The following is a 24,533-nucleotide window of genomic DNA, read 5'->3' on the forward strand; positions in this document are numbered from 1 at the left end:
TCAAATCATTCGACCTTTAAGAAAAAGAGGCGAGAGAAGTATGCATAAGAAATTGGTGCGCGTTTACCAACGTATTTAAATTAAAAATTTAAACTCGAAATTATCCATTCTTCCTTGTCCACACGACGTGCTCGACGCCAGCATAGATTGACACATCCATGGAAAAAACAATAGTTTTGTTCAATAATATGAAATCGAACTTTATAACAGGTCTGTTACCAGAATATAGTAATTATTCCAAACAAAGGTTTACATGATAAGTGGTAAAACAACCAAAGGAATAATAACGAACACATGGATCAGTGTCATAATACAATAATTTTAGGTGTACTATCAGCATCTATTCCACTTGTACTCCTGAATCATAGATTGCTCCAGCCGTCCAGTTTTGTGATATATTGTTTGTTGGCACCAGCCATGCGTCATCTCCATCATCTCCTCCGCTCAGTAGCATCCTTACAGACAGAGGTCCACTTGGGGGAGAGACCACCGCCCACACGGCTCCATGGCTCCTCTCCAATAGCTTGCATGTGAAATTCACAGTCTGCATCCATCCATCCAAAGCTAAGTTTCTCATACAGCATAGCATATAAGAAATATATATAGATGCATCTATGAAGTAAAAGAAAGGTTATGAGGTCATACCTCACATAACTGAACAGCAGTAATGTCCTGATTTCCTTGCAGATACCATATTTCAAAGGCCAAGTAGTATGGGAAGTTGCTGCTCTCATCAATCTTGAAAGTGATGTTCTTATTTGGGTAGCTGCAAGAAACTCTGGAAGTCCATAGCAACATATCATTTATACCATGTCCATGTGTCATTTAATCACAATATGTGAAGCAGTACATGAGTACTGAATCATATATATATATATATATATGTTTGTGAGGCCCATTTTTCTAAAACAACTAGAGAACTCATCATGAGAAATACCAAGCTGGCCATAAACGAGTGACGGACAGGTTGCCTTTGGAGCTCTCTATAGCTAATTATGCAAGCATGCTAGGAGATTATATCTTGCAATGGAGATGATCGGTTGCAGAACTCACCTCCGGTACTCGATGCCGACCCAGCCAAGAGCTAATAGAGAGGCACCTGCGTCAGCAGTCTGACCCATCTCAGCAAAAGCATGTTGGCTAAGAATGAAGTCGGTGTTGTCGCTCGCTCCTGAGTCTGTGATCACGATCGTTACGCCATTGGTTGAGCAGTAGTTACTATTGGTACATCTTACCTAGCAAGAAGATATGAAGAAAAGTTATATAAAGAGAGAAAAAAGATCTTATGCTGAACTAATGGAGAAGTTTGTAGGTTACCTGATAGCAGGCACCACATCCTACACCATTCCTATAAAGATTGGATGCAGCTGAGACATCCCCACCATTGAGTGTTGCACCAAATGAGCCATAACCACATGCCCCATCTGAATTTGGATTAAACAACATGAACGTTACAATATTGGAAGTAAAAAAAAAAAAAAAAGGAGAACGAGAGTCAAAAGAAATTCTATCTCATGCATATGTGTGAGTGCTTTACTCTCTGTTCCCTCTTTGTCAGAGTTTGGGTAGTAAGCTGCCTTCGATTGGGTGAAGCAGTTGCTGCATGTAGTTGCTGAGGCCAGAGATTGGAATGAGAGCAGGGAGAAGAGGAGGAGGAGGAGGAGGTGTTGGGAGGAGAGAGCCATTGAAGCAAGACAAAGTAGTTTTGAGTGCCAGGAAACAAAGAAGAGAGGATGGTAAGGAGGGGAGGCATGGTTGGAAGAATATATAATGAAACTGGAGGACACCTACCAATGGGTAAAACTTTTAGGTTTTGACCTTCTAAAGATTTGCAAGTGAATGCCGTTGTTGACGTTCAAATGGAAGGGTTTGTCCGCAACCAAGCACTTTAGGACTTGATCAATCTAGGTTGTTAAGAAGCAACAATTGTCTACTTAACTGGTCCCCCTACTTTATGTAATTTATATGCCCACATGGTGGTATCATGTATTCTTTTTATGACCTGTTTCTAAATAGGGCACCTATATTAATTTCTAGTCCTTGAACAGTTGCCTTGCATGTCTAAAACAAGTAACATTATCTGCTAAAAACACTGGTAAATTATGTGTTAGTACATGATGCATGAGTATTGTACTGTATAAGAGGTGTAATTTCATGTTCAATAAGAAGCAGCCTCATTTCAACTATTTGGTGACAGTTTTATAAATACTTTGCACACTTTGCTCCAGATCTGCTAGTTATTTATGGTTGTTCTCATTTCCGACATCTTCCATCCATGCTATATTATACGTTTCCTCTTCTTCTTGAATCACATATGATTACCTTTTTCTTACCAAAACTTCTCTTAATTCATCATTTTACATTCTATATTGTTGCAATGAGCTCTCTAACTACAACTTCTCTTAATTTGTAATCTTACATGCCACATTGTTTCAATGAGTTTTCTGCTTCGGTGGGAGAAGGGTCACCTTTATCATATTCATCTCTATATTATGTGTTTTCAGTATGCCACATAAAAATATCATCAAATCAATAGAAGAGCTTGGTTTTTGTTGACCATTTCAATTAGTGTCTTATAATATATAATTATTTCTTGAGCGTGGGATGACAGTTCACGTAGAGACAGTCAAATGTTTTGGTAAAAGACAACTGTAGTAGATTGCGAGAAGATTTAACGTCCAAGAGGCTTACATCTTTGATGAATGATAAATGATGAATAATTATCACACGATTAACATCGTCACTGACACTGAAATATCCCTTATCTTAAATTTGACATATCCTTATCAAATTATTCTTTAGAATTTAGGCCTTCGAGCGAAGAACTTCCGAAAGAAGAAGACTACGGGAGTTGGAAGAAAACGCCGACGCCCAGCTGGAAATCCCTGCTATTGGCTTGACCCAGACCTTGATGTTAGCAAAAAGTAGTTGGAAAAAGGCTAAGTGCTTCTGTACCAAGAAGAGGTAGAAAATTCTAAAGGTGGTATGTGCATCTTTGTAACCATTCCCACTTGTGCCTATAATCACTACAGATTCTTTGAATTCATGAATGAGGAAGGTGAGTGGAAATATCAGTTCTAGTCATATCAGATGACCATGATGCTCGTATCTTCCTTTTCTCACACGCCCATGGAGAAGATAAGTACTGACTACATGGTCCATAGGCTAATTAGCCTCCTCTAGTAAAGTACATTCCGAGAAGGTGATCAAATAAATAGAAAAAGTCGTAGCTAATCTTTAGCCAATATGAACTAAATATTGGGGTCTAAATTCCTTCGATCCGATCAAATCAGTTAGGCAGGCCAAGCACCTTAATGGTAGGCCATGGGAGAAGGATGGAACTCAGAGCAATGAGATGCTATTACATCATGCGTGACACAAGGATAGCATCCTATACGCTTGGTAGCATCATAGCACGGGAGCCAGAAACATGTCCGACTGATGGTTGGCCATCTATGAGGCAATGATAACGTTGTTCACAAGCAGCCGGATACTACTATACCCAGGCATGGAATGTATGTGCTGATGTATCCTCACTTGATTGGTGGAGTACAGGTTACTTTTAGTAAGAACAAAGTCTTAGTGCAAAGGTCTGAGCCTTAAAGGTCTGTTTGTGTGGGAACATCACTTGCAACCATTATGAGTTCTCCTGGTTGGGCTTGTTTTAATTAGCTAGACATAATGAACGCCAACTTCATTATTTAGAAAAAGGTAGACATTTAAAGAGTAAAAGCAAGGACTACGTGGACCCGAGCCACTTTACAAGGATCAATCGCAGCATGGGATGGCAATATCCTGTTTCTCTTCTTTCTATTGTTTGGGGTTCGGGGTGTATCTTTTGCACGAAAGAAGGATTTGCCTTCCTCCACACGAATCCATCATTGGATCATCCATTGGTCGCTTTGAGATACATATATACAGGCAGATGAATGATGATTTGGATGCCTTGAGATCCGTGTGAGTGGTGATCGATCCAATGGTGGATTCATGCGAAAGCCGGTGAATGCTTCCTTTTGCGCAGAAGATACCATAATAAATCTGAGTCTGGCTACTATGGTTGCATGTAGAGCTATAACCTGATATCCTCTCTCTCAAATCCATGGTAAGAGATAAAAAGAGTGCATCCTAAGAAAGTCGGAGGACATCAATAAATTTCCATTCATTTGTTCTTGCTTAGACCTAATGGTGGTCGAACCATGAAAGTTCGTTGGGCTAGTAGTAGACACATATAGCTTGGTCAGATCAACTATACTCTGAAGAATTAATGGTTGATTCAAATGCTTTAACCAGTTCGACTGGGTTGAGTTAAGATCTGGTTTTAGGTTTTGGTGTTTGGGCTACACAACATGCAGCAATCACTTGAAAACCAAGTAGATGGATATCTAAGGTCTCCAAAATTTGGCTTTCCTTTAGTGCATGGATGGTAAAAAATAGACAAAGTAGAGGAGGTTTTCTTTTATTTATTAGGACAGAGAATGGATTGAAACAACCATATAACCCACATTATGATGATTGAATGGAACAGAAGCAAGCAAAATCTAGGACCGCAAGGCTAGTAGAGTTTACTTTGATATAGTTAAAGCTAAGAGAGTTGACAGTCTCGACAATCACTTCCTCAGGAGTCAGGACAGAAGAGCCCAAGCACATCCCAGTTATACCTCCACCAAGCCCAAATTATTAGTAAATAAGAGGACAACAGCCCAAACACCCCTGAACATTGTCCAGAGGAAAGGAAACTCGAAAATAAATACACTGCAACTTATATTGGATACAAGCTCCTTGCGGTCATTTTTGTTGATATATGTTTCAGTGATTGGAACAAAGAGAACAGAAATGCACGTATAAATTCCTGATGAATCGATTAAAAAAAATTGGTGACATTTTTTTTGATATAAAAGGAGATTAATGTGCGTTAGCACAATAGTTACTAGAATTTATTAAGAAAAAAGAGAATATAAAAAGAAAAAAAAAAAAGAATCCTCCAAACCAAATACTGAAATTCGAATTTGAACTGCTGACATCTTGGAGTAAAACACAATGGACCATCAACCTAATACATATAAAGATTTATAATTTCTCTCAAAAGATGTAAAGATTGTAATTTTCTTCTGATAAAACTTCATCATCTCTTACTAGATACTCTCCCCAGGTCAAGACTCGAACCGGATCACTTTGTTGGAAGCAAAAACTTATTCCGCTGGGATGCCATTTCGTTGACAGAGTATTCCCAAGTCATCATGCTAAAGATCAAGTTACTTGCAGAAATAAGCTGCGGTTAGAGAGGGACAGTTCTCCACCATCCACCTTTCTCTCATGTCGATTTTGTTGGTCGATCTTCCACGTTTGATGCCCTTGGATGACTCCCAATTGCTTACGCGTGCTCATTAACTAGAAATGTCCTATGAAAATGACAAGATCTTTTATTTTTTTTGATGCATCTGAGAGAAAACTTAAAGACAACAATTTGCACATTTGTTATTGGGAAATACGGTAAAAATCCTTTTTATAAAAACCAAAGACAAACCATTATTTTCGTGAATAGAAAATGAATTACATAGATAAAAGTTATGACCAGAGTCAACACGTAATTAGAAGACAATATGATGGGTTTTTTTTTTCGTCTTTGTGTTTTTATTATTATCTTTCTTTGGCTCGAGATGAGTTTAGTCAAGATAAGGCCTAACAGTTCTTTTCTCACTCGTTCACCATCAAAGAAGGCATGCGCCATTCATATTCATGCGCCCTCGCTGTCTAAAACTGGGAGGCAAGGTTGCGTGCAAAAACTCGATTCTCTCGGGAAGAAAAAGAGAGGGGAAAGTGGAGATAGTCGCGGAGGAGATTCCGCGAATCTCCTCTTTAACTCCATCTTCTCGTCTCTCTCCTCGCATGCTCTCTCTTTTTTCCCTTCCCCTTCGGCACCACAAGCACCACCAACCTCATCTGAAACCTAGAGGAGACTATCGCCACACGACTAAAGATCAAATTGCGAACACCATTTCATGCAGGCCCACAGCTCCCACCAAGCGGAAAGGTATTGATCTTCCAATAACTAGTCCCTTAGATTGTGAACCATCGATAATAAGTCAATATTTGACAAATTGGATTCAATCTGTGCACGTTGTCTAAGTCATTTTTCAGATTGTTTTAACAAAAAAGGAAAACGCTGGGTGGTCCACCACACATTTGATTACAAATGACATGAGATCTTATATGAGTGAGTTATTGCTTACTTTGCTGTTGAGATTTTACCTTAGTGGTTGATCCTAATTGTTGTCCAGGGTGGAAATCATTCTTATTTATTAGAATTAAAATTCAGAGAAATTATTTACAATAAAAATTCTATCCAGACTTAATGATATTGTGGATGACACATTCCATGATAGAAAGCGATAGAAAGTCATGGATGCTTACAGATGGATGATATGGTGCAGTTGGTGGTGTTAGAAAATAGAAGATCTTAAAATGAGAGGTAGCGGTTTAGGTTAGCCTGCAACAAGGATAAGTTATTGAAAGATGCCAGGATGGAAAAATCTGATTTGATTTTATCACGTAAGATGCTTGGTCAATGATAACTTGCAATGCTACAAAGTGGGCAAGAAAATGTGAAATATAAGCTGAATTTATATTTTTCTTATGTTTGTGACTTCTACATGAATATTAGTGATGTAAAACTCAGAGCTAGTGCACATAATGGAGGTCCACTGGTTTATGTTAAAGGAATAGGAACGAGCAGATAAAAGGCTCAAAGAAATCTGGACGAGAGCCATGACTGCTAACTTGCACATAAAAAGAACCTATACGTCTTGCAGCATCTCATGGACACGGTAATGAATAGGATCTGAGTCGCAGAACCATCAGTATCAAATAGTATTGCTTTAAGTGCAATAAGCACGGGAGCAGAACATTTGCTGAAAAAAATTTAAGAAGGTGTTTGGTTTATAACTGAGATCAAAATGAGAATTGGAATGGATTGAAATCAAAATCAAAATGACTAAATCTTCTAAAATATTTGTTTCATGATCGGAATCGGAATGAAAATTTGAATTCTTATGAAAGAATAAGGATTGAGTGTTATATAGATTGGACCATTCACATTCTATCCCGAAATCAGAATTGAAATATGATTCCTCCCAACCAAACGTTTGGAACGAGAGTCACTCATTCCCATTCTAATTCCAGACCCCAACTCCCCTAACCAAACACTCCCTTAATATCCTAAGCATCTGTATCAAACACAATGAAGATCTTGGCAGTTTATTTCCTGACTGGGATCATGAAAAGGCACAAATTTCATAGATGACAAAGAAGCTATGTTCTCAAGGCAATTCAGTGATAATATTTCTCCTGATATAGTTTGCCTTATGAGATTTGAAGTAGCTGGCATCTCAGCAGTTGATGGCAGTCCATGGCCTCCGCTTGTGCAATTGGAATCATGGCTTGAAGCACACTGCAACCATAATTTACAAGAATATTCTATAGTGTTAGTAATGAGGTAGGGTCAAGGATTTATCCTATGTGAGATATCATATTATCCAAGGAATCTAGATGCTGTGAGAGCAAAGGATCATCTTGATGCTTGGGCTCATGAATTCTTCCAACTTGTGGTGGTTGGTAGCGATGCGATAGAGCCACACCATTTCCTATCCATACTTGAAAAAGACTCTCAAGGATGTCCAAGTATCCCCTGAACACATTTGTGTTTGAGGCTTTTCTTCCTTGGGCTGTTATCATGAATATTAATAATTCTTCACGATTTTTGTTCATTCTCCTGCTTAAATATTTTACTTTTCCTTTGGGAAGGATTCTGCACCAGGGATAAAAGCTGATGTGGTGGCTGGGATGCCTGTAGTAAGTTTGACAACAAGAAATCCAGCACAGTTACTGATGGATGCAGGGGCCACCTTCCTCATCTAAAAATTACAAAGATCCAAAGCTGTTGGCAGCACTGGAAGAGTTAGAGCAACGGCAACTAAGAGATCAGTTGATACTTAGAGAGGTAAGGTGGTACTGGTATACTCATGCACTTGACTGCTGTTAGAAAAAAAAGAAAAAGAAAAAGAAAATAGTGCACTCCAGTGGTCGTATGCATAAATAGGTTTATTTTTCATGTATATCTTTAAATTCTTTCCTGTATCATCTGGACTGTCTTCTAATTTGCGATTGCCCGCTAATCTCTCTTACAAACAGATATATGCATGTTGGAAAAAGTATCTAGAGCTATATCAAACAAGCTAAGCCACTAACCTACAATATTATTCATGTTGTACCTCCAATGCCGTGGACTCCATGATGAATGGGCAAAAGAATGACAAAAAGAAGAATTGAAAGAATGAGATATTTTGCAATTTTAAGATTTTCAAGATGCCGCAGATCATCATTTTATAATGGATTTAGCATCATAAAGCTTCTAGATTAAAGAGCAAATTACCTACGACAATCACTCATGCTTCTCTCTTCCTTTCCTGAGAAATTACTTGCATCAGTTATCAGTTCCCCATGCTTCTCTCTTCCTTTGAATATGAATACAGCTATCTGCATCCAAGTAAATCTCAAGTCACAATCCATTTAAAATAACAAAGAGTTGCAATCTCAATATCACCTGATAACTTCAGAAATAAGAGTACCTGCATCAACCACTAGTGCATGCGCATGTCTAGACTCCACCTAAGACAACCATGGTTAACTACCGGACCGCCCTGATTCTCACACAGCAAAATTAGACATGAACCTCGAAACAATCTTGCTTCCATGCATTCATATGCACATGCTAGTAACGAATGATTCTATCCATGCGGGTCAATTAGATCTCCAAACTGTTCTAAACTAACCGAATTAATTATAAGTGATAACCCACGAATAGCAGCCACATTTATCTTTTGCTATTTTTGCCTTTTGCATGCCCATATATCAACAAATTAGTTAATTTATATCATTTTTTATCCTTCCATTTTTAATAATCTGAAACCTTTGCTAGCCTTTTGCGAATGCTTCCATAAATAGAATGCTACAATTCAATACAGCTCAGGAATCAAAATAGAATGCAAGTAATATAACATACAACCTTTCTGTCACAAAAGGAAAATGTAGGATGTGCGATATAACGCTGATTGGCAAAGAAATGTTATATGAAACTGCACAGTATGTATGTAACAAAACCAGCAACAGACAGAAAGGGTTTGAATAAAATCTCCACTTGCACTACGCTAATTATACAATATACAGCAAATGTTTAACTATTGACCCATATCCTCATCTCGCCCATGATACTGCCTCGATTTCATCCCTTGCAGATTTATACAATTCAAGCCTTTTAGAACATTGCAGCCTGCGCTCCATCAATGCTGGATCCTCATCCAATAGCTGTGCAAGCTGCTTGCCCTGCATAAAAGAGCTTAGTTATTATGGGAGTTGAAAGTGAAAGAAGTGGCTGTACATACAGGCAAGCATGGAAGAGAACCTCTTTTTTCCCCACTACTGTATAGAAATAATTGAGCAAAGATCGCTTAGCTTCTCGGACTTGACAATAGACCGCTGCCTTTGGAATGGAGTTCTTGAGCGTTTCCGACACCATCCCTATGTAGGAGGACACATTCGATGCTATCCTCCTGAAATGTCCATCAGTGTATCGATCAACAGTGGGTCCAGTAGGATTCCCTCCCTTCTCCACTTCCTGTGGGAGCTTTCGGAAGAAATCTACTGTTAAATATGATGATTCCATGTCAACCAACCGCAACACTGTTTTATGGCTATCTTCACGGAATCTTTCCAAGGCTTCATAAGAGGCAGCTGCTAGTTCATTTTGGAGGGTGGGAAACCTTTTCAACTCCTGGTATTTAAATAATTAGCGTGTCATGTTATGTAGAGTGACAATGATCAAGATGGTCGAATAAAAATGCTTAGCACTGACCTGGGTCTCGCCAATTGACTTCCTTACCAACTCCTTCAATACATAGTGCACCTGCAAAAAGAATATCAGGAGTGCAGCTAGAATCAATTCCTAACCTAAGTACAACATGAAATCATACAGAAATTGTAGAACTGATGTATCTTACAGCATCCACTGATGCTTCTGCTGGGCCTCGAAAATAACTGAGTGCATTCTCAATCAGGCGACGGTAACCTTGCTCAGGAGCAATTAGATGGGGCTGATAACCGTCTGCTTCTGAGACCACTTTCTTTACATTTTGAATAGAAAGATACCGGTCAAATGGAAGTTTCTTAAGCGCAGCAGGGAGCTGATTGTCAAAAACTCCATATATTCTATCACCACCTGGTCGCCTGTGATTTGTATTGCATACATCTTAGAAGCCAATTGTGAAATGTTTTTTTTTATTATCAAGCATTGTTGATTATTATGCAAAAAATAAAACAATGTTTAGCGAATTCTGCAAAAATCAACTAATTTCATATTTTAAAGCAAAGATTTTTGTTTTAGGCTCTCACAAAGAATCAAATGTTGATGGCATGGGGCATGATGGCCACTGGCAGGAGCGAGCCCTTCTAAATGGTTTGAGGTTCAACAGTTCAACATATATATTGGTTTTTTCCTTCTAAGAAACTTTCTCTATGGATCGAAGATTTCAATTTGAATTTGAAAATCCACAAATACTGTAATGCAGCTCCCCAGGCAACCAATCAAGTAAACATGATCCTAGGATCCATAAAATGAGTCTTGGCATCCAAAACAACATGTAAACCTAGGCATTCAAAGAAAAGCAGCACCTGCCTCATAATGGAACTAAAGCAAGCAATTAGCTTACTTCAGACATCGCGACTCATGAGTAGCATGATAAGTTGTTCCATCTAGACATGTGAACCATATCAAACTGGAAAGTCAGGACAGAGTCCAAACACAACTACATAGCATGATATGCAAATAACATTCGGGTAAGACTTGCATGGCAAAAGCTAGTTAACAACCAAATGTCAGAGATAAGAATAAACAAATTTAAGGTCATTACCCTCCATCCAGATGCTCCTTGAATATTTTGTCAAATGCACGACAAAGTTCCAATATGGTGTACAATTGAGCCTGCAGGAAAAACATAATTGTGCATAAAATAATATTATGATTTCATCAAATTTCCAAACTCCAAGACTTCATATGAATATAAATGCCTCACCCCTGCATCAACAGCTATGGGTCTTCCAAGATGGTCCATCTCTGATTCAAGTTCATCAATGCTTTTATTTATCAAGGATGTGATACTTGGAATGCGTGCCCTGATTACAGACTCCAGATGCTGAAATTGAAGCCCATAATTAAGAATGATGCACTCTCCAAGATCTCGAACAAACAAACACCTATAAAAGTGAAGAAGCCAAAATATGTTACCTGTGAAAGGAGTTTAGCAAGATACTCTGAACCCATTTTACTGGCCAAGTGTGAGTAGTCAGGACTAGTTGCAAAGTACTCCTTTTCCTTTCGCCTGGCAACAATCATGTTGACGTTCTTATTAATATCTGCTTGAGAACGGTTAACAATACCAACCCAAGGGTGCTGCAGCCTATATGATCTTCCTTCAAGAACCTTTAAAGCAAGCAATAATAGGATTAGCAATGCTTAACACATGTTAATGTTTTCAGGAAAAACCATTAAGAAGCCCTGTTTGAATTTATTTTCTCAATTTTTCGAAATGTTCTCAATTGAGTACAAGGAAATTAAACCTACATCAAGTGCATTTGTCCCCTTATCCATCAGATCAAGCTTTGTCAACACTCCAAAAGTTCTTTCACCTAATCCAAGTTCAAATGAAGCCCATCACAAATTTCACACACCAAAAAATGTATTATCATCATCAGATGTGCCAATTACAAAAATAACAGTAATAGCGTCATGATCATCATCATATTTGATGCTGAATTTACCACTTTGCTGCTACTGTTACATTGTACCTGTTGGATCTACTTCCCGGGCAAGTTTAATGGCATCAGATGTTGCAATGTCTTGATTGGCAGGAGATATTGCCAGTATAATGCAATTGGGCTACAAAAGAAACCATATACAACCATATGTAAAGAAACCATATTTAGGAAATTAGGATAATTTAAGAAAGAGAAGCATTCAAAACTCAAATGATACCAAAAAGGCAAAATTTTCATTAATAAATGAAACCAAGAATTCAGAATAAGTTTATCCATATTGAGGGTAATAACTTAGGAAATATGATTTTACATTACATAACCAGATAAGCAAAAAGACAAAAGCTGATATGTATATAATGCTGCATTTCTTTCACTATACATGATAAAAAGTTACATAAATCTTTGCAATCTTATCCATAATGATAAACATGATAGCCTGTTGTTGTCAATCAAAACAAACAGTTATTAACAAGATATGATATATGAAAACAATCCATTAACATAATTTAGGATTTCTATTGCCAAGGTACAACCACTGAAGTCAGAAATTTTAATTGATTCTTGTTAAGCCAGACAAAAGGTTTCTTGGCCAGAAAAAAAGTTCAGGGCACAAAAAACCACAACACCAGTTCTACCTACCCACCCCTCTTCCCTTCCGAAACCAATAAAAAAATAGATCTGCATATAATATTAAATATATGTATGCATCTGTGCATAAAAATCCATTATAATACCTAATCATGAAGTGTTATCTAGTCAATTTGGGGATTCAGTTAATATATGACTCAGATAGATTATTGCAGAAAAACAAAGAAAAAGCTGACTGCAAACACAGATGAATGTGCCACCAACAGCACACGATTTTTTTTAGAAGCCTCCATGGCTGTCAAAAACCAGAATATGAATTATTGTTAGAGGCAAAAAAAAAAAAAAAAAAAAAAAAGCAATCTCATAATGACCAAGTGGATAAAACTTTTACTTCTGATCATAAGGTGCATTAGTTAATTAGTTAAGTAGAAGCTCACAGTCCTGACAACAGAAGCATAACTCGAACAACCTAAAAATTACAATTTGTACTGTTCCCAAGGGAATTATACAAGTTATTATCATGCATATTCCGGTGACATGGCATACCTTCTCGACATATGAGCGAACCATATTTTCAATCTCTTGAACAATGCTTTCAGGTTGCCCCTCTGCAAAAGACAACATTATTATTGTTGAATGCTTAAAACTTAAGTTTCCTATAAATTAAACAGATAGGCAAAAAGTATATATAGTATGTACCTACAGCAACCTTTGTCAGACCAGGTAGATCAATCAGTGTAAGGTTCACAACTGCCGCAATCAAACAAATCATTAAATATTGCCAAGATATGACATATATGGACCCAAAAATCTATAACAAACACAGAGATCTGAACATGCATAAAACATAACAAAGATAAACATACTTCGACAGATTTATCATCAAGCAGAAAAACCTAATGCACAGACACATGGAACAAAATCAACAATATGCATAGAATATCTGCAGCATTCAACAATCAAAATCTACTTTGGTCAAGTTGGCAATATTATTAAAAAAAAAAAAGATTGAGATTTGAGCAATTCTTAGTCAGTTATAGCTGTTTTAGTTTATAAGGAAAGGTAACAAACTTTGTTTAGTAATTACCCACGAAATTAGTTACTTACAAAGAGGGGCATAGGGACATCCAGTTCAACTTCAACAAGCAACTCACTCATGCTAAGAATACTGCTAAAAGTTCAACAATGACTATTGCCAGAATTATTAGCAGAAAGGTCCATATGCAGGATCTTCATATGATTGATGTAGTAACAGTCTAGTAGATAGGATGATTGATGTAGTAACAGTCTAGTAGATAGGTTTGAATGCTTTCACTAAGCCAGGGGAAATTGGATCACTGACTGCTTGCATCTTCTCTCAATTCTGAAGCATGAAAAGTGTTGCACTATTCTGTTCCCTATGGTTGTTCCTCTCTTGATAAGCACCATACATATGCCAGTTGAAGAAGTACTGCAACATTATATGCATAAGACACCTAAAATATTTACAAAATAAGAAAGCTTCACCAAAAGCTTCTACAACATCAATCTGGCAGCTGAAAACAAAATATCGCAAGTAATGAAAGATAAGGGACAAGAGCTTTCAACTACAGTTAATATATATACTTCAAGAAAAGCATCAGTTGCTAGTGCACGTCCCAAAGAGTTCATAAATAGTTATAAGAAATCTTAATCTTACCAAAGTTAATCACATGCAGAAAACAAGTATCTTATCACATTTTCAAGTTAAACATGATCTAGATGATTAACGAAACAATGCTGTAGTGCAAATACGAACACTTTCAGAAGGTTGTCCAAAATTTAGGAAAGTACACCTGGGAAAATACACTCTCTCTCTCTCTCTCTCTCTCTCTCTCTCTCTCTCTCTCTCGCTCTCTTAAACATACTCATTTTGGTAAGCCATGGTTGATCTAATTGGAAGGAAAAAAAAATTATGCCTCACTTCTGGAATGTAATTTTTCTCTCTATCACCTCAGTTACTCACCAAAGCATTTTAACAACCCCCCTCTTAACCAACACCCCCCCCCCTCCCCAACCCAAAAAAAAAGAAAACAGTAAAACAAGTTGCTGAACAGCCTTAGACCACCAATTCATCTGCTTGATTAAGAACCCATACATGCTGATAGCTAAGACTGCAAAATGCAAAACGGTTTTAATGTTATTGTTTCCAACACAACAACGACAAGAACTTTGTATCGTAGCTACATCATACTGACAAACAGAAGGAAATTATTTTTGAAGATTAAATCAGCTGACCTTTTTGTTGCATTTATCTTGGCAGATCTTGGCCACTAAGTGTTATCCACCCTTTTTTGGTTCAGCTTTACAGCTCAACAGATTATCTATTACAATTCTAGAATGCTTTACAATCAGCTCTCAACCTAATGAAAATCCTCCATGAATTGGTTTGACTTCTAAACTTTGGGCAAGAGGCAGTGGAGCAGGAAACTTGCAAGGTAGAACGCCTGCATTATTGGGTATACAGTCTGAACTCATGTGACCCAGGAGTTCAAGATTAGGCATGGCAAAGTTTTTTAAAGGGAATTCCATCATCTATTAGGCATAAGTTATAAACCAAGGCAGACATGAGATACAAATAGCAAGACAAAAACACAGTATTATGCAGCAAATGACTTCTAATATTAAATTGCGTCTAAAAATTTGTAACCAAGTTCAAATGCTGATCATAAAAATGCATTCATTTGCCTTGAGCTTTAATAAACCATATAGATCATTCAGCTTGCTTGTACAAGTGGCTTTGAAGATATATAATATTACCACTTACCAAAAAAAAAAAGGAGAGAGAAAAGGAATGATGTATTATAGAAGTGCAACTCGAAGTTAATCTCAGTCCTAAAATTATCTCAGTAGACCAACAAATGAGATAGGCTTTTCTGCTCAGAACATTATCCATCATATGCTTTCAAGTTTTCATTATATTCTAGTTATCTGACTCTTTTAATCCTCTGAAGTTTTATTGGCAGGGACAAAATATTTGACTTATAGGATTTACGACTGAATGTCCAATATCTCCAAAAGTAAGCATCACTCTTCATGAGATGTCCGAAATCCATTCCCAAAATGAGGAAAAGTCTAAAGTGAAATTGAGGAAAAGATTAAACCCAAAAAAAAAGAGGAGAAACAAGGAAAACTGTGCTAAAGGGAAGCATGAAAGCATTCATGGCACTGAATCAATTTTCATCATGTTTGTTCAAATGGTTATGGTAAGCATTATATCATACTCATTGCTAACCAAAAGATAAGTACAGAGGAGATAATCGAAAATATTCAACAAAGTCTATACCATTTGGTGAATAAATGCTGAGATGAATGGGAACAGGAGAAATTTGTTTCGTTTTGCCCGTAAGTCTATCAGTTTCATCTTGAATTTCCTTTCGCACAAGAGCTACAAAAAAAAAATGTAAATATTAGAAGACACTTTGATTAACATATGATTTATTAAGGGAAAACAAGAATGGCAGATAACATTAAAATAATTCATAATGTAGTATTGGCTGCACGTTTGGAAGTAGCCCAAATTTCTCATCAACTTACATATAATTGAGCCATACTATGAAATTTAGCAATCCAAGGGGCGAGATATTTTAACTGTTCGTGCAAGTCGCATGTTATGTTTAAAGCTGCATGAGAGTCAAGAAGACGACCAATGACAGTGCAAGAAGGTTCGCCATCCTTGTATCGGACACCATATGAGTACCATCCTAATACAATACAATATCGTTAAGCTCGGTATAAGGGTCGGTTTGGCATACCGACACTCAATACCCCTCCCCCCCCCCCAAAAAAAAAAAAGAAAAAAAGGAAAAAAAATGTATCAGTTCAGTACTGGTATAATATGGTACGGTTGGCATGTACCAATACTGACTGGCATGGCATGGCATACCATGGCTGCCAGCCCCAGAAGTTTGGACTTAAGGAAGACCAAAACTCTAGACCTAACATCTGGACTATTATTAAAACCATGTTGTAAACCTAATTTGATTTGGAAACAGTAAAATTTTAGCCCTGCATAGTTGGATCAAAACTTAATCAAATTCAATTGGACATAATCCAAACTCAATATACAGAATCTTGGTTGTACTAAAGCAGCCAGAAGCAATGGCAGAAAAAGAGTGAGCTAGGCATTGAAGAGAAAGTAGTGCTCTCATTGAATGATAGGGCTTCCAAAAAAAAATGAATGAACTTTAATACTCATAGATGGTAAATTATATAAAAAATCAAAATTAACCTTCACTTTTTTGCATTGACTATTTCTATATAGAACATGCGACAAAGATGAAAGGAGCAATAACTAGTAAACACTGATTCAGAAAAATGTAACATAATAATAGGTCTCCAAAACCATTATAACAATAAGCATGTCAGTATAACGGCAGTTATTTTCAAACTGGACTAAAGCAGTAACAAAGATTAGCGACTAGACATGATCATAACATTATTTTGTCCTTTGGCCTTACATTCTGGTTGTTCATACTGCTATTAGTAAAAGAAAGGATCCTTGGATCTGGTTCAAGAATTTGTGTCTCTCTTTTCTTATTCTGTTTCCTTCAGGCCCCACCCCCCACCCCCCACAAATATATATATTTTTTTGAAAAAAAAGACTAACTCGATTAATTTTAGATGGATGTACCAATATAAGAAGGGGACAAAAGGATCAGCCCCTGTTTGTCTACATTCTACCACAGTTATTCCAATCAACATCTCTTCCTCATTGAATGCATTTCACTGCAGTCTAGCTTATTATAGACCTAATAAAATATGCTTTATGCTGTACTTTCCAGGCATAAGTTGAATCTCACCTTTTGGGCATATAGGTTTGCCACTTTCTCTTATGAAACGATCATCATGTTGACAAATTTATCAGTCTACAACATTAAATATTCCTTTTTTTTTCTTTTGAGAAAAAAGGTGTTACCCCACCCCCTATCCAACCACTTGAGTGCAAGCAGGATTCAGATGCAGGTCACTGGGTCCCAAAGTCCAATGACTTGACCAACTACGCTAGTTGGCAGTCACACCTTACATGTTCTTCTCAAGGGCTACATATGTGAGGTCATGTAGATGGTTGATCCTCCATTCACCTTCACGTAGTGCTACCAAGTTTCCTTGACTATTACGAAGTCAATTGCTAAGTAAGACTAGTGCTCCAAAAGGCAACTTAGGAAATCCCATAGGCAATCCCTTAAGTGGTCACAAATTACTCTTGGCAGCATGTCCCACATGGTAGTGTTATAAGCAACGCCTAACATGTCAAAATGTTGTAGAGATCAATTTAATTTTCAGACATTTTTCCCTCAGAAGGCCAGTTGTTTAGTAAGTTCAATTCTCTGAAAAATTGCATAGATGGCTGCTTAGACACCCACTTGATTGGCACATAAATACCCCTCAGGCTCAGCACATAGCATCTCAACTGGAACCTTGCATTCTACCTAGGCCACTTCAAACCCATTTAAACAAGCACTTAAGCAATATCTCTTGATTTATCCAATATAATGATAAACTGCTGTGGATCAATGTAGCTAAAAGTGGGACGAGTCCTCAGGATTTATAATCCTCTGATGAAAGTAGTATATATGAGAAATGTTATTAAAACTTCAGCTTCTATCAGGTCTCAAAAGACAACAGATCAAAAACATCTAATGCAGCAAAAGCACTAAATCTGAACTTAAAGGATAAGCTTTGGTAAAATACAACAGCATTGAACTAAAGCATTGTATCGATCAATTGATCTGAATAAAATACAAACAAGGCACATATGGAGGTACCACCTTTAAGAAAAAACTAAGAAGAAGTAAGAGTTGTGGTGAAAAGAACATGGAAATATTGCGATAAAGAGCAGGAAACTAACAAAGAATTTGAAAATGTCAACTATAATCCATAATCAAGATGCAAAAGCGTCAATTATATAATTATAATTTATAAACTAATGAAGAATGCTCAAACCACAAATAAATGTTATGAAGCTGATGAAGCCAAATCATTAGATACATGCTAATGCAGAATGATATATGATTCTGAATAATGTTTATGTCACCTCTACCTCACATCACTAATCATTGTTCTTATAAGCCAGATCCACCTATACTCTGAGACACACAACTGGTCAACAATTACTGAATATCCTCTTTCTGGGCTATTAATCATCCAGAAGAAGTGATTGAATTTACAGTTGCAGAAACAGAACGAAAAAGACCGGCACCATTGCTTAAGGTTGAAGCAAAACCATCAAAAAACTGCAGGCATGCTAATGTCACAAGACAACCCTGAATTATGCATGGAGTTTGAGCCTCAACCACTTTGTATCAATTCATAGAGTCAATATTTAAACATATCAATTCAAATAGTCAACAACTTTGCAGCTGCACTTTCTCCCAAACAAGAAAGTGTTTTTTTTAAAGGTACTTTTATCTATATAAACCCTAAAACTGTCTAAGTCTAGCCAAACTCTCTGAAATATCCCCTCAGGTTTACAAATTTTTGTTGCCAAGATAGTGAAACACAATCTAAATATTTCTTCTCATTAAATGATATAAAGCATAAGCAATTCATATCAACGGGAGCAAGATCAAGAAACTATAAAGTAGCTCTGGCAGAAACCATTCTTCGAGCAAAGGGAATCAGATAGAACTTCGTAGGAACAAACACAACTCACAGAAATCAGAGAATCGCCTCTTCGGCAAGTGAAGGAATTCGGCATACTCCCCCTGCCCTTCCTCCGTCTTGTGTAGCTGAAGCACCAAAGGCCGCCTCGTCACAATCCCTTCAGCATGGGAAAAAACAAGATAACATTTTAAATTGTATACTTAAATCAGCAATTAGAAAATAAACGAGAGGAATTGAAGTGCAAGAGAACCAAGATTCGAGGACTCTAACCAGATCCACGAGGAAGGAAGTCGCGCCCGACAATGCTCTCCAAGACCGACGACTTCCCAGAGCTCTGGTCTCGGAGCGGACCAATATCGAGGTCAGACGAGCAAAAAAGAACGGAAAGATCTGTAACAAGATCGAGGTCATAGTGATTTCTGAGGCAAAGAGCACCTGTCCACCGACGACGGCGACGGAGGGAAGCGCCTCCCAGAGCGTGGGGAGGGCGCCGTCGGCGCCACCGTGGTCCCCGAGGACCGTGCAGGCCCTCTGGATCCGGTTCACGAGACCGATCAAGCTCTCCATTGTCGTCATCTCGGACGCCGAACCCTAACCCTAGAATTCGAAAGGGGAGAAGATTGATTGAGAGAGAGAGAGAGAGCTCAGGTGGAAGATCGCTTCTTGTGGCCGGTGGTGAAGGGTTTTGTTTCTGTCGATACCAGCCGATCTCTTCTTACTGCTTTGGTGCTCTTATTTCCGGTTATGTCCCTCTTTTTATCGTGCCTTCTGGGATTTGAGGGAGATTTTAGGAAATTTGACAGTCAGTTAGAATATTTGAGACGGTGCGCTCGCGAGGGGTCGGGATAAATGGACGGGGCTTTCAAATTTTTTCAAATGTTTTCAAATGTCTTCGTTGGGACTTTGGGCAGGGGAGGGATGCTGCGGCTTTTTTACGCTGTGTGGCGGCGGAGGCCGTTAGAGCTGATTACAGTTGTACGGCCCAAAAGAATATTACCCAGCCGCTGGTTTGGTTTGGTTGATTCCATCGAAGCGTAGATCAAGTTGGCTTTAATGCTAACCATATATCCTAATCTCACTATATATATAAAGTTTTTTTGGGTTAAAAGATTATATATATAAAGTTAAAGTATTTTAGGTCAGCTTCGTTTGATTGTTCCCCCAAGAAAAAACGTAGAATCATGCACATGTTTTTTTTTATAAGAAAAAAAAGAAAAATAAATTATGATTTTTCACTCTAGTAAATATAAAAAATTTTGGGTTCGGAAAGCATTATGGTACTACCTTAGAATGAGATGGTCCAACTTCCACACAGATCCGTCATTGGATCATTGATTGGGTTACTTTTAAGTTTCAAACTTGCAGATGCTTACGAGTAAATGAATAATGAAATTTTAAGTGCTCTGAGATTTATATAGTAGGTAATTACTTGATGGATTTATACGATGAAGTATTCTGTCATCAAAAGGTACAATCTTGACCTTTTTAGAATATATATGATAAGTTTGTGAAACTTACATGTCCTACCAAACAAAAAAAAAAACATCTGGATTGGTCAAACCGCTCCATACATAACCATATTGCATCAACTGAAATGAAGGCTCGAATTTTGTCAGAAAACCGTAGTAGATCTACTCTCTGCAACGAAGATTTTGGTTCGATGCTCTCCAATCCATGGCTTAGATATAAAAGTGGACCAAAAAAAATTTCCAGTTCCAAGAATCGCATGTACGTGGAGTAATATAGTCCTCGCATCCTCCTCCATTTATGCACCATGGTGGCCCAAGCAGATGGCATTGTTGGTGCACGACTTGTTCATTACCTTTTTGCCCCCTTCTTATTAAAGAAGAGGGTATCGTACCAAAAAGAACAAAAAGAGAGGCAGAGAGAGGGAGAGATTAAAAATGAAAGAAAGGTATGGAGATGACAGAGCAGCTGAGTTGGTGACCTCTGATCTGCTGAGAAGTTGACGTCTGAACCAGGTTCTAGAACACCGTTCCGTATAGAATAGTTTTACAGGAAAATTCTCTGTGCACCGCGAGCGGTGCAGAAAATTCAGGTTGATCTATATAATTATTATTTTTTAATATATATTTAATTTTTATAATTTTATTTTTTATTTAAAATTTTGAATAATAAAAATATTTTTATTTTTTAAAATAATTATCATATTTTGTATTTAAAAAATTATAATTTTTATCCATGAGATGTCATGATATAATGCAATATGTCATATAGAATATCATAATTTTTTTAAAAAAAATAAAAATATTTTCGTTATTCAAAATTTTCTAATGAAAAAGAACATCTACAAATTTTCTAACGAAAAAGTACAGTTGCAGGTATTAAATACACGTTGGAAGATGATTAGATAAAAATGTTCCCTTCATATTATGATATTTAGGACTATATTATAGCATCCTACATTTATGAAGTCATAATTTGATACAGGATATCATAATATATATAAGATGTCATAATTTTTTGAATTATATTATGACATCTTGCGTATAGAAAATTATAATATATCATGAGATGTCATAATTTTTTTCAAAGAATAAATATATTTTCGTCGTACAAAATTTTTAAATAAAAAAATAAAATTATAGATATTAAATATGTATTAGAAAATGATGACTATATAAATCAATCACATGAAAGAATATATTTTGTATTGAATTTTTTGTACCATCCGTGCCGGACAAAAAATTTTTCATAGTGTCACGTCGGATTACCTCTGAGGCCCATCAATCCAATCAGACCAACTACAAAAATGGCTCCACAACTCTTCACTGAAGCCCAAACTATATGAGCTGGGACCAGGGTTAGTTTGGCTTAACCCAGCTGGAGATGCAAATTGAGGAGACGTACGTGGTCCATCCGATTTTTCTTTTTTTTCCTCCTTTTTGGTGATCATGGTCCATCTGAGTCAACCAGGAATATTTCATACGAGGACAAAATTAGATCACAAAAACGAATATATTCTGGTAGGTGATTGAGTTGGGGCTGAAGCCTGGTCCCAGTAAAAACGTTCTTGTCTCCGGTTTGAATTCGAAATTCAAACTGAGATCAAGGCAGTGGCTGACAAGGGACAAAGCATGTACTCTTGTCATTCATGCCAGCATCTACCGAGTCCTGTGCTGCTACCTCAAATGTCCTTGAGGCCAGTAAGTCTTTGTAGGATGCATTTGGCTTGAGAACAAAATCTTAAGTTGAGGCTGACGGTGCAACTGGGCTCCTTTCAAACCGAGGATATATCCAAGCCTTTCTCATAAGATGGGCCTGAAACAATGTGGTACATTTAAGGCCCACAAGCGAGCCAGCTCATTTGCATCCCTGGTTGAGGGGCACCTCTCACTCCCTCTGACATTTGGGGTTCATATTTTATTTCCTTGATGGCAATCGAGAGGATAGCTGCCGTCTATATGACATGCATGAAACCTGGGAAAGTAAAATTGTACATCTCATAGGCTAGGTTGAGGCAGTGGTGGTTCCAAGCTCTTTGCATGTTATCTCTACCAAACCTCCCCGTCTTCTTCTTCTTTTTAACCCAAATAATCGACAATTTTAGCTACATAGTTTGTCCTTATGCTTTGTCTTATTTTATGGAAGGCCCAAGAGAAAGATGAGACATCTAGGCCCGCCAGTGGGCTCTATCGGTTTGGTTTAGGACCCATGCAACCATGTGTGTGTGTGTGTATATATATATATATATATAGGTAGAAGGAAAATTTTTTGTGCACCACAGGCAGTGTAGAAAATCCAACGTAGAGTACACCATTTTGTCCGATTGATACATGTAGCCACCGCTTTCTAACATGTATTTAATTCCTGCGGTTCCACTTTCCAACATGCATTTTGTTGGGTGGATGTCTGGCCAGGACACCACCTCCCAAGATCCTTTCAGTACCACGCGATGCAGCAGGAAGAAAGAAGAAACAAAACAAAAGGAAAAACAATCAAAATACGTGGATCAGCCACAAAAGGGCTCGTCTCCACAGGGCATGCAAACTTCACTATGAAAAAGAAATTTTACAAGAAGAGACCTCACCCTCAACTCTTGTACACCCAATTTTCTCTCACATGAAGTTTCCCTCACAAAAGCGCTCTCTCTCTTGGAGACCCCCCTGAACCCCTGAAGAGCCTGGCGACCGCTGTCCAGGAGCCTCCTGCTCCTTCTCTCACAGCGCCTCACGCCTCTCTCTCTCCTCTGGTTCGTACGGCGGCAAGAAAACCCGAATCTCCACAACCTCTGTTCGTCTCAGGCCTTTTAAAGGCATAAACTGACTTTAATCCTTGATTAGAGAGGGATTAGGAATCCTAAACATAGCCAAAAACCCTCCTGGACCATCGGATCAAGATCGGGAATCACCTGGGCCCTCCGATCGCGCTCCGGTCCACGGAATAGTGTCGTGGACCGCGAGAAACGCGTGGGAAACGCGGTCCTGGGTCGTGCATCCCACGCGGGCCTAGGTCCCGCGTCCCACGCGGGCTTGGAACGCGCATCCCGCGCGCCGCCGCCTGCGGCCGCGCCACTACCGCCCGCCGCCGGTCGCCGGCGGTCCTCCGCCGCCTTGATTCTCGTGCCGACTTCATAAGCTCGTATCTCCTCCATCTGAGCTCCGATTCAGGTGATCTTGGTCTCGTTGGACTCCATTTTTCGCTGCGAACCTCGCTGTGGGTTCAATATGGGCTGAATCTCGAGGCGTCAAATCCTAACAATCTCCACCTCGACTCGATATTCGGCCTCCTCCAAACTCCGAGAGCTTCTGGATCTCCTCGCCCCCATGCCCTGGGGCAATCGCCTGCTGATCATGGATGGGCAAACATGAGAGTCGAGCCAGGCTGCTCGATCCCATCTCCGTCGTATGCTGTGCTCCTCCTGACCTGAGACCTGCTCGGGGCATCATCCTGCGGCAATAGGAATCTTACCTTGCGACGTCGCCTCTCGTCCTCCCAAGTCTCCTGTCTCGTGCCCGATCCGCCTCCTGGAGCTCCACCTCACTCTGGGCTCCACCTAGCTCCCGATGCTCCACCTCGCACTGGGCTCCCTGTCAGGTAATAATGTCCTCTGCTCCCCTTCTTCCCCTCCAGCACAATCCTATCGCCGCGTAGCACCCTCAGGATTCCTCCACCAGCTACCGTCCTGTAGCCTTTCGAATCCAGTCTGCTAAGTGAGATAAGATTCCGCCTGAAATCGGGTATGTATCGGACCTCCCCCAATCTCCTCACTGCACCGTCATGTGTCCTCCAGCTGACCGTCCCAATGCCTCTGATCGCACAGCTCGATCCATCCGGTAGATATACAGTGCTCTCACTATTCTCCAGGGAGTCAAACTGCTCCTCTCTGCAACACACATGATAGGGGCATGCAGAATCTAATATCCACTGCTGAGAAGAAGTAGATACCTCGTCAGATATCTCCAGGACATCTCCATCTGAATCGCTGCTGGCCG

At 38.6% G+C, this 24,533-nt stretch overlaps 2 protein-coding genes across 2 annotated transcripts; both read right to left on the bottom strand.

The window, feature by feature from the left end:
• Positions 1–200: 200 nt before the first annotated feature.
• Positions 201–1,745, bottom strand: LOC140856877 (expansin-like B1). Its single transcript, XM_073255084.1, has 5 exons — positions 1,538–1,745; positions 1,318–1,424; positions 1,054–1,235; positions 646–778; positions 201–544 (listed from the first exon to the last, which is right to left on the bottom strand). Exons 1-5 carry the CDS (start codon positions 1,683–1,685, stop codon positions 341–343), a joined length of 774 nt encoding a protein of 257 aa, XP_073111185.1. The 5' UTR covers positions 1,686–1,745; the 3' UTR covers positions 201–340.
• Positions 1,746–9,071: 7,326 nt separating this feature from the next.
• LOC105043822 (phragmoplastin DRP1E) lies at positions 9,072–19,790 on the bottom strand. Its single transcript, XM_010921539.4, has 15 exons — positions 19,513–19,790; positions 19,348–19,411; positions 19,127–19,234; positions 15,758–15,859; positions 13,153–13,203; positions 13,000–13,061; positions 11,896–11,986; positions 11,672–11,736; positions 11,336–11,530; positions 11,124–11,243; positions 10,962–11,032; positions 10,053–10,278; positions 9,908–9,958; positions 9,458–9,826; positions 9,072–9,378 (listed from the first exon to the last, which is right to left on the bottom strand). The coding sequence occupies exons 1-15, from the start codon at positions 19,651–19,653 to the stop codon at positions 9,250–9,252; spliced, it is 1,845 nt and encodes a 614-aa protein (XP_010919841.2). The 5' UTR covers positions 19,654–19,790; the 3' UTR covers positions 9,072–9,249.
• Positions 19,791–24,533: the final 4,743 nt, after the last annotated feature.

Source organism: Elaeis guineensis, chromosome 4, assembly GCF_000442705.2.
Source record: "Elaeis guineensis isolate ETL-2024a chromosome 4, EG11, whole genome shotgun sequence".
Classification (NCBI taxonomy): Eukaryota; Viridiplantae; Streptophyta; class Magnoliopsida; order Arecales; family Arecaceae; genus Elaeis; species Elaeis guineensis.